We start from the raw sequence: 16,505 nt of genomic DNA, 5'->3' as shown, positions 1-16,505 counted from the left end.
TTTTTCTGTCCACAGTCTGTACTCCTTAGAGTCCAGAGGAATGAGAGGCGATCGAGTCCAGATGACAAAGGGTCATCTGGGATCGAAATTCTTTTCTTTCCATACAGATGCTGTCAGACCTGCTGAGATTTTCCAGCCTGCAAGCTGGTGGAAAACTGGAGATGGAAAAGCAACAGCTAAGGGTAGTTTTCCTTTAAAAGGTTACCTAGGATTTCAATGAGGTCACTGATGAGAATTCCTTATGCTTTCCTCCTGTTTCCACAGGTTGCATTTCCTTACTCAGTGCAGCGATAATCGGAGCAATAAGGAATGTGGTGGGCTCTGTCTTCACCAGTGACAAGTTAGTAACACGCAGAACAAAACTCACCAACACATGTTCACAAAATGCACTCAGAGTCACTGTGAAAGCTCCCTAATGTGCCTCCTTTCATTTTCCAGAGAGATTCTATCTTTAGTTGGAGAAGTCATTCCATTATGTGCTGTGTTTCATCTGTTTGATGCTGCGGCGGTGAGTATTTCAGTATCGGTGATACCGGCGCAGGTTTACAAAGCGCATTTCTGTTATTTGCTATTTATTAGACGTTAATTCCTTTCTATAAAGTTTATTCCATCTTAAAATCTATCCTGCAGCGCGAACCAGTGAGATTCTGTGGGTCACGCACTCCGCAGCGTCATCTTTCCCATTTCCCACTTTGCCATGCACATAATCTATACTTGCGTCTAATTTTTACAGGAAGAAATCCCACAACACCACCTTAAAATCCAACAAGTTTATTTGTAGCAAAAGCCGCAAGCTTTCGGAACAGGCTGTCCCTTTGTCAGCTGTCTGCGGCTTTCCTACAAATAAACTTGTTGGGTTTTAACCTGGTGTTGTGGGATTTCTTTCCATTTTACCCCAGTCCAATGCCAGCATCCCCACATCATGACTACCGTCTAATTTTTACAGCACAGAAATAGGCCGTTCGGCCAACTGCTCTGTGGTTTTAATTTGATTCAATTTTTTCTAAAATGGCAGGCTAGCTAAACACACAGTTTGAACCGTGGAACTGAGACAGTGGGACACAGTCACACGGAGAAACTGTGACATTTCGGGCAGGATTTTCCAGCAGTGCTTGCCCCAAAACTGGAAAATCCTGTCTGAGGTCATAGGATAGAATAGAATCCCTGCAGAAGGAGGCCATTTGGCCCATCAAGTCTGCACTGGCCACAATCTTACCCAGGCCTTATTCCCATAATCCCACATATTTACCCTATTAGTCCCCCTCATACTAGGGTCAATTTAGCACGGCCAATCAACCTAACCCCACATATCTTTGAACTGTGGGAGGAAACCGGAGCACCCGGAGGAAACCCACGCAGACATGGGGAGAAAGTGCAATCTCCACACAGACAGTGACCCGAGGCCGGAATCGAACCCGGATCCCTGGCGCTGTGAGGCAGCAGTGCTAACCACTGTGCCACCCATCAAGGTCAATGGACCATGCCTTGGCCCTGCCTGCCCTATGGGAAAATTCCCCCCTACATTGCTGTTATCACATTGCAATGGAGATCGCAAAGTCAACAGTCATATAGGAACAGGAGGCGGCCATTCGGCCCATTGAGCCTGTTCTGTCAGTCTTTTGAGGGCATAATCCAATCTCTGTGTATTTGATGGTTAATTTGGAAAATAATTTTCATTTGTTACCTTTACTGTCAGTGAGAAGGGGAATTACCCCCATGACTTACATAAGACCCAGTGTTCAAATTGTTATCTATCAGTCCTTGAGGACAGGTTAAGCCACTAAGTTTTGTTCCTTTCCTGCAGAAACTACAGCAAGTTGTTTTATAATCTCTGTGATACATTCTATTTGTCTATTCTACAGGGTGTAAGTGGTGGAGTGTTAAGGGGAGCTGGAAAGCAGAAACTGGGAGCCATCGGTAACCTAGTTGGATATTACCTAGTTGGGTTTCCCACTGGAATCTCACTGATGTTTGCTGCCAAACTTGGCGTATTTGGTAGGAGTTAAAATGGTTATGCTCTCTGTTCTTTACCAGGAATTACGGTGGCACAGTATTTAGCACTGCTGCCTCACGGTGCCAGGGACCTGGGTTTATGTGGAGTTTGCACGTTGTCTACGTGGGTTTAATCCGGGTGTTCAGCATTCCTTCCGCAGTCCAAAGATATGGACTAGGGTCCAGATAAGGGTTAAATCCCACTAAGGGTTAGGTTGTTTGGCCATGCTGAATTGACCCTAGTGTCAGGGGGATTAGCAGGGTAAATGTGGTCAATACAGACTCAATGGGCCAAATGGCCTTCTGCTGTATTGTAGGGATTCTATGATTATCGTCCTTCACCCACTCCGCAAAGTACTAAGGACATCAATCCATCTCACAATCATTGCGGGTCAGTGGGTGAAAGTTCTTCTTCTGGAGAGGAACTCAAGTGAATGTTCCAGAAACTATGTGATGCGTAGAAGTTACAATAATGTTTGATCTCAGTACTTTGCTAATGACTGGGGAAAAGTCATCAGGGCTCCCGTTGGCTGGTGTCAGATTTCTCCCGTGCGCTGAGGTTTGGAGATATCCAGGTTTCCAAAATATTGGTTAAGGCCAGTCCTTGGCTGTGGTGAAATAATTGGGTTGGAGATCATTTTGCTCTCCAATTGTTCTCCTCAGTGCCCTCTAGTCTTTGCTATGTCCTGTCAGAAAAATGTCCCGGTGTAATTTTGGGGCCAGTATCTATCAGTACTTGAGCAGTATCATTAGATAGGAGACCTTCCTCCCAAGGCCTTTTTCCATCTGTAACCATAGACATTGGAATGTTGACAGGAGGACAGTATCTCAGCTCAGCTAAGCTAATGGTCTCGCCCAACTTTCATGCATGTATGCTTTGTGGATTGTTAAGATATTGATAAGGAGTGGGGTCCCCCCACCAATGCGTACCCAACCCAGGGCTAATTGAGGGAAAGTAGAGCTGTGCAGACTGACACTAGCCATTTGATAAAGATGGAAGAATTAGCTGTAGGAATAGAAAGGGAAGGGAAACTCTCTAACTCTTCCATAAATGATGCGCCATTATTATTTTGCAGGTCTCTGGTCCGGAATTTTACTTTGTGCGTTTGTACAGTGTATTATCTTTCTGACAGTGATTTGCCGAATCAACTGGAAGAAAACTGCCAATCGGGTAAATGCAGCAAGTAGAGGGTTTTTGTGCACCATTTTTAGTCACATCCCCATGACTCCCGGTATCAGGCACTCTACCCAGCCACCAGGGTGAACACATTGCACAATTACTCTGCAGGACTCATGTCATAGAGTCCCCACAGTGCAGAGGCAGGCCATTCGGCCCATCAAGGCTGCACTGACTCTCTCCAATAAAACATCTTACTCAGACTTTTATCCCTGTAACTCCATGTATTTATACCACTAATCCCCCTAACCTAAACACCTTTGGACATCAAGGAGCAATTTAGCATGGCCAAGCCACCTAACCTGCACATCTTTGGACACTAAGGGGCAATTTAGCATGGCCAATCCACCTAACCTACACAGCTTTGACACTAAGGGGCAATTTAGCATGGCCAATCCACCTAACCTACACAGCTTTGCACACTAAGGGGCAATTTAGCATGGCCAATCCACCTAACCTGTACATCTTCAGACACTAAGGGGCAATTTAGCATGGCCAATCCACCTAACCTGTACATCTTCAGACACTAAGGGGCAATTTAGCTTGGCCAATCCACCTAACCTGTACATCTTCAGACACTAAGGGGCAATTTAGCATGGCCAATCCACCTAACCTGTACATCTTCAGACACTAAGGGGCAATTTTGCATGGCCAATCCACCTAACCTGCAAATCTTTGGACACTAGGGGGCAATTTCGCATGGCCAATCCACCTAACCTGCAAATCTTTGGACACTAGGGGGCAATTTCGCATGGCCAATCCACCTAACCTGCAAATCTTTGGACACTAGGGGGCAATTTCGCATGGCCAATCCACCTAACCTGCAAATCTTTGGACACTAGGGGGCAATTTCGCATGGCCAATCCACCTAACCTACACATATCTTTGGCATATGGGGGTAAACCGGAGCACCCAGAGGAAACCCAAACAGACACAGGGAGAACATGCAAACTCCGCACAGACAGTGACCCAAGGCCGGAACTGAACCCGAGTTCCTGGCGCTGTGAGGCAGCAGTGCTAACCGCTGTGCTACCGTGCACCCATAATTCCCCTGTTAAAGAGGGAGTCTGACCCTCATAATTCCTGACTAAAGTCAAAGCAAAACTTGATTGCCTGATTTACCCCCGTGACTTGCTTTTGAACACATCTCAGATGAGATGTGAGTTCCCTCTCTCACCCAACAGTAACGTTGGTCGTCAGACTGCTCTGAGCTGTCATTTCCCAGTAAGATCCTCCCTCCTACTAGACACGGAACTCTGTACGGTGGGTCCTACTTTACCATTTTCATTCTAAGTACTGGGCGGACTTGAAACTGGGATTGTTTCAGATCCGATGTTTAGACCTGTTCTCAGGTATCCCCGCACACACTCTGCCTGAAAAAGTATCAGCAAGTCCAAATTGCACTGCAATTTGGTGGGGCTTAACACTCCCGAAATCCTGCAGCACCGATCGGTGCCTCCAACTGCGCACGCGCAGAATAAAAAAGTGATAGAATGCTTCTCCCCTGCCACGTCTGTCTCGGCCCCCACAGACATTGCCCACCCCCCCCCAACTCTCTTATTCCCCCACCCCTTCCGCGGCACCCAGACCCATCGTGGGGCCCTCCCTCCCCTTCCCCCTGCCAGGGAGGATCTCAGGCAGAGTAGCATCGGCCCTCCCCCCCCAACCTCACTCCCTCCAACGATCTCAAGCAGAGAGCTGTCGGACGCTCACCGCTTACCTCCTCACTAGCCAGAGCACCCATTCTGGACGGGCGAGCGCCGTGGTAAAGCCGGGCCTGCAGGTCATTAAGTCAATTTAAATACACGCAAATGCAGTTAAATTGCCGTCGCGCCTGTTTCGGGTACCGTCTCGATTGTGGCCATTTTCAAGCCTTGGTGACAGGGGGGGGAGCCAGCGGAGAGGCAGACTCGGATCGCGCTACTCGCCTCATACCCAAATTTACCAAGTTTTCAGGCCTGAGAACGGGCGCGATGCGATGGCAAAATCGGGCCTGGTGTGTCACTGGGCTATCTCAGGAAGGAAGCCTTGAGATATCAGATCTCCAGAGAAAGCCAAGTGCCCTATTAGCATGAAATTAAATCTGTAAAGCTAACAAATACATCATATTTCTAACAGATTTTAAACTCTTTGGGTCAGGGAGTACAGGGAGTGGCTCTCTCTGTTGCGCGCTTATCACCTTTCATGATGATGTTGTCCTTTGTTTGAAGGCCCAGGTTAATGCTGGAATGATCAGAGACATGGACACCACAAACAGCGCCTCTGGTGGTCAAAGCAAAAATAACGCCGCAGGTAAAAAAAAAAGCTAAAAAGTAAAATTTGAGTGAGAAATTCTTTGATGAATTTTTATCAAATGAATCCGTTATAATTTAATGAATTGATTAACACAAACAGTGCTGAACGAAAATCCCACTGTCAAAATCAGTCAGAAACTCTGCTCTGATGAAACCACTCAGTCTGATTTACTGCCTTCATTGAGAGCCCAACCCTTATCAGAGAACAGTGAAAGCAAGGATAAACTTAACATCAAAAATCTGTGGTGGACACATCAACGTAAATGAATAAGGGCTATGTCATTTTGAGTAAACGGAAAAGTTTTTTTTAAAGTCAAAGTTTATTTATTAGTGACAAGTAAGGCTTGCATGAACACCGCAATGAAGTTACTGTGAAATTCCCCGACTTATCACATTCCAGTGCCTTTTCGGGTCAATGCACCGAACCAGCATATTTTTTAGACTGTGGGAGGGAACTGTGAACCTGCTTGACACTAAGGGGCAATTCAGCATGGCCAAACTCACACATCTTTGGAATGTGTGAGGACCTGGAGGAAACCCACCCGGGACACGGGGAGAATCTCCACACAGACAGTGACCCGAGCCGGGAATCGAGCCCCGTTCCCTGTCACTGTGAATGGGCGGCACGGTGGTTAGCACTACTGCCTCACAGCGCCTGGGTTCGATTCTGGCCTCGGGTCACTCCGCTGTGTGGGGTTTGCACATTCTCCCTGTGCCTGCGTGGGTTTCCTCGGGGTCCTCCCACAGCTCAAAGATGCGCGGGTTAGACGGATTGGCCGTGCTGAATTGCAGCTGGCTGTCAAGGGGATTTGCAGGATAAATGCATGGGGTTATGGGGATGGGGCCTGGGTGGGATTGTGGTCGGTGCAGACTCGATGGGCTGAATGGCCTCCTTCTGCACTGCAGGCACTTCAGTGATAAGAGAGCAAGAGACTGTTTGTGTTTTCCTGTCCTTGTCCCAGAACTAGTATTTCGAATGCCTCCGATTGTCCACAACTGCACATTCTGGTAAATTTCCAGCAATTTTGGCATCTTCCCGCTCTTGAGTTACACCAAGACCCCGGTTATAGTGCTACAACCCAATATTTGTCAGGATTCCAAATTATCGCCATGACTATCTATGTTTAGATTTCCTCTTGTCACTGTCAAATGAACAATCAATGAGAGGAATTCCTGTTGCAGGTAACACCCAGTGGGATTGAATTGACACCGGGTTTTACAAGACTTTATAGAAACACAGAAAATAGGAACAGGAGTAGGCGTTTCAGCTTGTGGTGGATTACTCACCATACTTTGCCTGCAAGACAAGGCCCTCATCGATGGATCATATGATATTGTCAATCTGAGATCACCAGCCTCCTTAGAAAATAAATAAAGGCAAAATACTACGGATGCTGGAATCTGAAACCAAAACAGAAGGTACTGGAGAAACCCAGCAGGTCTGACAGAATCTGTGGGGAGGGATTATGGCCAACATTTCGAGGCTAGGTGACCCTTCATCAGCTCTGATGGAGGGTCATCCAGACATTGGCTCTATCCTCTCTCCACAGATGCTGTCAGACCTGAGATTTTCCAGCATTTTCTGTGGAAAGTAAATATATAGGTAGCATCATGCACTTAAAACATTTCAATGTAACCTTCCTTCACAGGGGAGGATGCAGATAACACTGCAGTGGTTCTAATGTCCAGTGTTTGTGAATTGGAGCAGAAGGTAAACAAGGAACAGATGGTTGATGACTCTTCCATCGTGGACACTGGAGTTACCACGGTTGGAGAAATCCTGTCCACAAAACAACTGATCGTTCGCCGTGGCCTAGCTTTCCTCTCAGGACCACTTATACTGGCAATTGGACTGGTGATACACTTCATTCTCAGAAAGGGCTCGTAGACCCCAGTGAACGTTGCAGAGACAAAGCAAGACTATTTCCCACAGCCTGAACGGTAAGACTGTGCCCAAAGAACAAGAGGGAAAAGTTCATACAAAAACCTGTCACCACAAATGAACCCCACTCAACTGACAAATAAATAATAAAGAAAAAATTGTCATTTGATAGTTTTGCTGAAAAAAGAGAGATGTTGCTGAAGTTTTTTATCTTGCACTCATCAGGAAAGATGTAAGAATGCCAAATTTCAAAGGGAACAACAAGTTATACTGCGTAGCAAATTCAATCTGATTGGTTGCGGCGTTGCTGTAGAGAATACACCATGGGACTATTGTCCTCCACACTTTCATTTAATTCTAAAAAGTCACAATGCCGGAAAACATTCCTTTTTTCCTGTAGAGGATAGATCCCCCTGCTTCCAGCAAACATCAAGTGAGACATACCCTGCCCCCAACTGAAAATCTTACATTATTTATTAGTGTAATGGTAAGACTGTGAATAGTAAGACTGTACCTAAAGGACAACAGAGGGCAACGTTCACACAGAATCTGTCACTACAAATGAACACCAATCAACTCTCAAATAAATGTTAGCAATGATCAATTATGAGAAGATTTCCAAATGCCTCATCTCAGTTCAAGTTTATTATTAATGTCATAAGTAGGCTTACATTAACACTGCAACGAAATTACTGTGAAAATCCTCTAGACTCCACAGTCCGGCGCCTGTTCGGGTTCACTGAGGGAGAATTTAGCACCTAACCAGCATGTATTTCGGACTATGGAAGTTTGTTTATTAGTCACAAATAAGGCTTACGTTAACACTGCAATGAAGTTACTGTGAAAATCCTCTAGGAATTCCCCTAGGAATCCTCTATGAAATTCCCCTAGAAACTGGAGCGCCTGGAGGAAGCCCATGCAGACACGGGGAGAATGTGCAGATACCGCACAAGAGAGTGACCTGAGATTGGAATGGAATCCATGATAATGCATAGTAAAAATCTGACGTTTGCACACACTCCTGAACAGTATAAACGTTGATAGTCGTGGTTATATTGTCAGTATCTTTGCAGTCTGTTTTTCCTCATTGCCACACCCATTAGTTAAAGTTTACGTTAATATTGTTCATACTTGTTAGAATACTCTCAACTTGGTCAGCAGAATTGGTGTGAGAAAGATTCACATTTCTCTTCACAGCTGGATTATCCTCCCAATTCAGTATACAAAAACCTTCATTAAAGCTTGCTCAGCACAGCACACCCTCATCATAAACCTAACGTGAACTTTTACCGGTGCGCCAGGAGGCAGTTCCTTTGATTCTATTCCTGCACAAGAGATTAACAGTAAATCTCTTTTGATTAACTTGAGCGAACTTGTGTTAAGAGTAATAAAGCAAAACCTTCTCTGAATGCATGAATATAAACCAGGTATTGTTCAGGTAAAACCCATGGATACAGACTGCAACGAAGGAGAAAATCTTCCCAACAACCTGAAAACTGGCCAAATATTCAAAGGCATTCTTGATGCTTTTGATAAAATGCTCACAGGTAAAGCATTGAGCAATTGCTCAATACTGATCTACGATAACAGATCAGAAAATCATTTTTTTATTAGAAGGGAATGTACAATGTCAAGAAAGCGCTCAAACCTTCACTGAATTTTCTTTGCAGTCCAGAAACTCAGCAAATGTTCAGGGGACCCGGGTTCGAATCTCGTCAGGTAGAATTTGAATACAATCAAAAAAAAAATCTGGAATGAAGAATCTACTGATGACCATGAAACCATTGTATGAAAACCCCATCTGGTTCACAAATGTCCTTTAGGGAAGGTATTCTGCCAACCTTACCTAAAAAGTTTATTTATTAGTCACACTTAATCACACTTATGTTAACACTGCAATGAAGTTATTGTGAAAATCCCTTAGTCGCCACACTCTGGCGCCTGTTAGGGTACACTGGGGGAGAATTTAGCATAGCCAATGCACCCAAACCAGCACATCATTCGGACTATAAGAGGAAACCAGGGCACCCGGAGGAAACCCATGCAGAAAGAAACCCATTCACCCAGAAACTCAGCTAATGTTCTGGGGTTCGAATCCCGCCACAGCAGATGGTTGAATTTGAATTGAATTTAAAAAATCTGGAATTAAGAATCTACTGATGACCAGGAAACCATTGTCGAAAAAACTTATTTGGTTCACTACTGTCCTTTAGGGAAGGAAATCTGCCATTCTTACCCGGTCTGGCCTACATGTGACTCCAGAGCCACAGCAATGTGGTTGACTCTCAACTGCTCTCTGAAATGGTCTAGGAAGCCACTCAGTTCGAGGGCAACTGGGGATGGGTAATAAATGCTGGCCCAGCCAGTGACGTCCAGTAGACCATGATCTTCCACGTCTATTTCAAATTCAGATATCCACCACTTCCCGGTGTTAGTATGTGTCAATGTGAATGGTAATATAAGTATATATTGAACTCAATAATTGTATTTGCCTAATTGCTGAATGTTAAGTTAATTTTGTCACAACTTTAATGACCAATTATTGTTCATTTACACCAAGTATGACCAGAACTAAGGTGGCACAGCGGTTAGCACTGCTGCCTCACAGCGCCAGGGACCTGGGTTCGATTCCCAGCTCGGGTCACTGTTTGTGCAGAGACTGCACATTCTCTCCGTGTCTGCGTGGGTTTCCTCCAGCTGCCCCTGTTTCCTCCCACAGTCTGAAAGACGTGCTGGTTAGGGTGCATTGGCCGTGCTAAATTCTCCCACAATGCACCCGAAAAGGCTACCCTGAGTGTGGCAATAAGGGGATTTTCACAGTAACTTCATTCTAGTGTTAACGTAAGCCTACCTGTGACTAAGAAACTAACCTTAATTGATCGAGGAAGAGAGAATGACGGCAATATACTCCTCCGAGGCGAAGCCACTGTCGTAATGCGGCAGCCAATTTATGCACAGCAAGATCCCACAAGCAGCCAAGTGATAATGATGGATAATTGAGTTTAAGGATGTCGATTGAGGTTGCCGGGACATCAGACCTGTTTTGTTTTTGAAATAACGATGCAGAATCATTCACATCCACTTCTGGGGCGTAATCAAGTCTTGTTAAGTTTTAAAGTTTATTTATTAGTCACAAGTAGACTGTAATTAACACTGCAATGAAGTTTCTGTGGAAATATGCTCGTCGCCACACTCCGGCACCTGTTCAGGTACACTGAGGGAGAATTTACCACCTAACCAGCATGTCTTTCGGACTGTGGGGGGAAACTGGAGCAGCTGGAGGAAACCCACGTAGACACGGGGAGAATGTGCAGACTCCGCACAGACAGTAACCCAAGTCGGGAACCGAACCCCGGTCCTTGGTGCTGTGAGGCAGCAGTGCTAATCACTGCGCCACTGTCATTCTGGCAGAATGTTTTTATTTTAGTTATCATGATTGGCTTGGAGGGCCAAAGGGCCCATTCCTCTGCTGTACTTTTCTTTATTCTTTGATTTTTGTTCTTAAACCTGTTTAGAAAGCCCACTTCCTTAATACAGCCTATTCATTTACTGCGCAATATTGGGCCGAGAAGGTGAAAATGTTCCGTTTGACTTGTTTTAGCTTGGTTCAAAGAGCCAATTTATACATTCTAAGATTTGAATCCATTACCAAAGTCAATGATTTGCCCCCTGTCAACTTTGCCTTCAAAACCTTGGAAATCTCACTGTAATCAGCTCAAAACTGCAAATGCTTAGTTGGGAAATTGTTTTCAACAAAAAAAACAATCAATTTTGATTTGATTTGATTTATTATTGTCACATGTAGTGGGATACAGTGAAAAGTATTGTTTCTTGTGTGCGATACAGGCAAAACCTACCGTTCATAGAGAAGGAAAGGAGAGAGTGCAGAATGTAGTGTTACAGTCATAGCTAGGGTGTAGAGAAAGATCAACTTAATGCAAGGTAAATGTGTGCGAGGGCTACTCTTGGATGTTGCTTTGAGAGTTGCCTAGTGCTTCACGTCGTTAGTGTACGCTTAAACTGGACCATCTGATGGGCAACAGTGACTATCACTGTTTGCTGTGCAGACACATGGATTTGGGCCAGTGTCTGTGGGAGTTTGCGCATTCTCCCCGTGATTGTGTGGGTTTTCTCCGGGGGCCCTGGTTTCCTCCCACATCCCAAAAACGTGCTCTTAGGCTGATTGGTGTAACAAATTGTCCCTAAATTAGTCTTCCTTCAATCTTCCCCAATAGGCATAGACAAAGGTCATAGGTAGAGGAGGGCACACATAATGTTAAAATGGCGGCGTGGGCTCGTTGGGCCGAAGGGCCTGTTTCCCATGCTGTGTTGTTCTTTGTTCTTTGTAAATCATTCAAAAGTCTGGTGGCAGCAGGGAAGAAGCTATTTTTGAGTTGGTTGGTACGTGACCTCAGACTTTTGTATCATCTTTCCGACAGAAGAAGCTGGAAGAGGGAATGTCCAGGGTGGTTTGGGTCCTTAATTATGCTGGCTGCTTTTCCAAGGCAGAGGGAAGTGTAGACAGAGTCAAAGGATGGGAGGCTGGTTTGCATGATGGATTGGGCTACATTCACGACCTTTTGTAGTTCCTTGCGGTCTTGGGCAGAGCAGGAGCCCATACCAAGCTGTGATACAACCAGAAAGAATGCTTTCTATGGTGCATCTGTAGAAGTTGGTGAGAGTTGTAGCTTACATGCCAAATTTCCTTAGTCTTCTGAGAAAGTAGAGGCGTTGGTGGGGCTTTCTTAACTATAGTGTCAGCATGGGGGGACCAGGACAGGTTGTTGGTGATCTGGACACCTAAAAACTTGAAGCTCTCGACTCTTTCTACTTTGTCCCCATTGATGTAGACAGGAGTATGTTCTCCGTTACGCTTCCTGAAATCGCTGACAATCTCCTTCATTTTGTTGTCAAGGTCAGTTTAGATAACAAGTTTACCAGTATAAAAAAGTCAACATACCAGGACGCCCAGATCCCTCTGTACCACCAAGCTCTGCGATCTCTCTCCATTTGGATAGTACGCTGCTTTTCTACTCTCTCTGCCCAAGTAGACAAGTTCACACTTTCCCTACATTGTAAGCCCCAGGAGGTGATTCCTCCCTGCCCACTGAGCAGGCCAGGTCACTCCAGCAGAAGCTGGTGTTCCCGTTGGGTGTCGCGGAGGTCTCTGCCCACCTGATTTCCAATGCCATCAGCTCCGTGCCAGAAATCGGCACCGAGCTGAATGAATTATGGGAATTAGAATTTACATGTCATTAGTGGGCCCGGGGCTGAGGTCTCTGGGCCATCTACCCTCTCCTCCCCCCTCCACCGGATCCTGCTGGAGGTCAGGGTAAGGGGGGTGCCCCGTGGGCATTGCCAGCTTGATGATGCCAGTTTGGCCCCTGGTACTGTCCAACAGGAAAAGTGGCCATGCCTGGGGGCATCTTGGCACAGCTCACCAGACATTGGGCAGTGCCAAGGGGTAGGGCCAGAGAAGAGTTGGGACCTCTAGGGGTGGGGGTCTCTGGAAGGGGGGGGGTGATCAATGGGGGTATGGGATCCTGCTGCCACTCTGCACTCGCTGCTGACAGAGGGGGGGAGGCCAGCAATCAGGGCTGGGTGGGAGGGTGGAGGGGGGAGGATCTGCCTGCCAGGGATGTTGGTGGGTTTCACGGGGGCTTCAGGACAGTGGGGGGGGTGGGGTTGATAAAGCGGAGGGTTGGAGGGGGGATGGGAGATCGGGAGGGGTGGGGATCGATGTGGCTCAGTGGGGTAGGGGTTGGTCTGGGCTGGCCCGGATATGTCCGGGGGCCCAGCAGTCAGGGTCTGAGGGGATCAGAGGGGCAGTGTTGCAGAGTCACGGGACTGTCCAGTGATCTAGCTGGCCAGCGATTAGGAGGCCGGGAGTACAGTATTATTGCGCGTGCACCAACCTTGGCACTGACAGATCAGCCAAACTTCCGGCCTCTTCAGCGAGAGTAGGTCTTGTCCCTGGTTGTTTTGTGAGATGCGCGCTCTTCTGCAATGCACAGAGTGTGGGAGATTCATTTTGAAACTCCAGCTGAAGAAACAATGGGATTTACTCCGGTGTTTACACAAATTCGACACTTCGAATTTTTTTGGGAGAATTCCACCCAATGTTTTTTGGCTATGCACTTACCCTACCTATGACGAGTTGTAAACTCTTCCTGAGAACTTACTATTATGTGAGTGTTTGACGTAGATTCTAGATAGTTGAGGCTGATGCACTGATCCCAATGGCTCTCCTCTAATTACAGATTGTCAACCTGAAAAAGACCCAGTTATCCCCACTCTTTGCTTCCAGATGGTTGTATAATATTTTATCCATGTTAATATGTTCCCCTTACACCATGCACTCTTATTTTGTGTGATTGCTTTTAATGTAGCAACTTATCAAATGTCTTTTGGAAATCCAAGTACACCACATCCACAGGTTCTCCTTTATCTACCTTGTGTGTTATTTCCTCAAAAAAACTGATATGATTTGTCTTTCACAAAACCATGTTGACTTTGCTTGATCCCATTATGATTTTCTAAGTATCCTGACCTAACATTGGCCCAGGTTCAATTCCAGCCTGGGTCACTGTCTGTGTGGAGTTTGCACATTCTTCCCATGTCTGTGTGGGTTTCCTCTGAGTGCTCCGGTTTCCTCCCACACTCCAAAGATGTGCGGGTTACAAAGAACAAAGAACAAAGGGTTAGGTTGATTGGCCATGCTAACTTGACCCTAGTGTGAGGGGGAATACAGGATAAATATGTGGAGTTCGGGGATGGGTTAGGTGGATTGGCCATGCTAAATTGTTCCTTAGTGTCCAAAGATGTGTAGGTTAGGTGGATTACCCATGCTAAATGAGTGGAGTCATGGGAATGGGGCAGAGGGGAGGGCCTGGATAGGAGGCTCTTTTGGAGAGTAGATGCGGGCTCAATGGGCTGAATGGCCTCGTTCTGCATTATAGGGATTCTATGGCTTCTAACAGGGGATCTTTGGGCTTCCAGGTTATGGGTTATGGAGGCCGGTTCTATAGCTATATGGGAAGAATTCAGCTGGCGAGTGGTTCGTCACTGGAATCCTGCATCAGAGCTTGTGGGGGCCCTCTGGAGGCGGATGACTGGAACTGCTCCTTCAGAAGTTACCCATGAAGGAGATGTCACCACAGAGCCACCACTGAACTTACAGTGGGAGAAAAGCATACCCGCTGTCTGCTGTCTCAGAATGGTTCGGCGTTTCTCTGTTTCGGCTCACCAAATGTTTAATCTTAATTGATTCTTTTTTTGAAACTCAGGCGTCATTAAAGGCCGGGAGAGCAGATTGAATGAAGTAGCCCAAATGGTGGAATTATAATTCACACAGTAAGGAAGAAGTCACGTTGCTGTTATTCATGTTGTTCAGTAGAGTCTCATAGGCCTGGACAGGAGGAGGCCATTCAGCCCCTCGAATCTACTTCGTCATTCAAATAGATCACAGGGGAACAGTCTGAACATGCGTGCTAGTGTTTTTATCCATTCAGGAAATAATTTTCCATTTAGAGTTATAGGGCAGGATCTTCCGGCTGCTTTTGCTCCAAGGCCGGAAAATCCCGCTCCAGGTCAACGGATGTTTGAACGCCCCTTGCCACCGCTACCCCCCCCCCCCCCCCCCCCCCCACCCCACCTCACCCGCCCACCCCCACCCCTGCCTCCCCCCCCACACACCTCGATTCCTTGGCAGGATAGGAAAACTCCGGTAGTAGAGTTTTACAGAGCAGAAAGAGGCCCTTCGGCCCATCACGTCTGTGCCAGACGTCAAGTATCTGTCTATTCTAATCCCATTTTCCAAGCACTTGGTCCATAGCTCTGTTTGCAACGGCATTTCAAGTGCTCACCTAAATGCTTCTTAAATGTCATGAGGGTTCCCACTGCTACCAGCCTTCCAGGCAGTGAGTCCCCGACCTCTGGGTGAAAAAGTGTGTCCTCAAACCACCCCTAAATCTCCTGCCCTTCCCGTAAATCTGTGCCCCCCCTGGTTACTGACCCCTCAGGGGAAGAGTTTCTTCCTGTCTACCCTACCCTTCAGAATTCTGTACACCTCAGTCAGGTCTCCCCTCAGCCTTTTGAGGTTGAATGAAGTTTTGTGATTTAACATTATTAATTCAGAAATGCGTTTTTTATTTTGTAACACTCATGTCTACAAGGAAAGTGAGGTGATCACGTTCCCCGCGTAACATCAGTGTTCTAACTGTAACCCATTGGTTCTGAATCATTGGGGGACCAGGTTTAATTTCCTCCCTGTAGGAGCTGCATCAAGTTGTGTGGTCTCTGTGATATATTCTGTCTGTCTCCTCTACAGAGTGTAAGTGGTGGAATGCTAAGAGGAGCTGGGAAGCAGAAACTGGGAGCAATTGGGAATCTAGTTGGATATTACCTAATTGGGCTTCCCATTGGAATCTCACTGATGTTTGCTGCCAAACTTGGTGTAATTGGTGGAAATTAAAATAGCTTTTCCTCTTTACTGCTAATGATCACCTTTGGCTCTAAACAAAGAACAAAGAGCAACACAGCGCGGGAAACAGGCCCTTCGGCCCAACGAGCCCGTACTGCCATTTCAACATTGTGAGTCCCCTCTCAACCCATGACCCTTGTCTATGTTTATGGCACTCCACATTGGAAACCAGATTGAGGGGAGACTAATTTAGGGACAATTTGTTACACCAATCAGCCTAACAGCACATCTTTGGGGTCTGGAGGAAACCAGAGCACCCGGAGAAAACCCACGCAAGCATGGGGAGAATGTGCAAACTCCCACAGACACTGGCCCCAATCCATGTATCTGCACAGCAAACAGTGATAGTCACTGAGCTGTCATGTTGCCCAACATCTGGTCCAGTTTAAGCACACACTAACGACATGAAGCACTAGGCTGAGTGCTGAGAATATCGTTCTATCTCAAGGTCACTGCTGGGAGAGAGTAATCAGGTGAAAGTTCCACCTCTGAGTGTAACATGAGTCTAACCAGCCCTGTGTAATTTTGGGTGCACTGTCTGTCAGTACTCACTCTGTACCATGAGATAGGGGACAACCCATAGAGTGGTATGGTGGCACAGTGATTAGCACTGCTGCCTCACAATGCCAGGGACCTGGGTTCGATTCCCGGCTTGGGTCACGTCTGTGTGGAGTCTGC

At 46.4% G+C, this 16,505-nt stretch overlaps 1 protein-coding gene across 1 annotated transcript in view; it reads left to right on the top strand.

Moving 5' to 3' along the window:
- Positions 1-7,958, top strand: part of LOC145357455 (multidrug and toxin extrusion protein 1-like) — a 40,238-nt gene extending 32,280 nt beyond the window's left edge. The window contains exons 12-17 of the mRNA XM_080210807.1: positions 265-340; positions 439-508; positions 1,863-1,995; positions 3,069-3,163; positions 5,380-5,461; positions 7,113-7,958. Of these exons, the coding sequence (XP_080066933.1) occupies positions 265-340; positions 439-508; positions 1,863-1,995; positions 3,069-3,163; positions 5,380-5,461; positions 7,113-7,351 (695 nt within the window). The 3' untranslated portion in view covers positions 7,352-7,958. The remainder of the gene's footprint in view (positions 1-264; positions 341-438; positions 509-1,862; positions 1,996-3,068; positions 3,164-5,379; positions 5,462-7,112) is intronic.
- Positions 7,959-16,505: the final 8,547 nt, after the last annotated feature.

Source organism: Carcharhinus amblyrhynchos, chromosome 23 (assembly GCF_965287045.1).
Source record: "Carcharhinus amblyrhynchos chromosome 23, sCarAmb.v2.hapA, whole genome shotgun sequence".
NCBI classification, from domain to species: Eukaryota; Metazoa; Chordata; class Chondrichthyes; order Carcharhiniformes; family Carcharhinidae; genus Carcharhinus; species Carcharhinus amblyrhynchos.
Note: the sequence above shows the minus strand (reverse complement) of the source record. Positions and strands in the feature narration are given on the sequence as shown.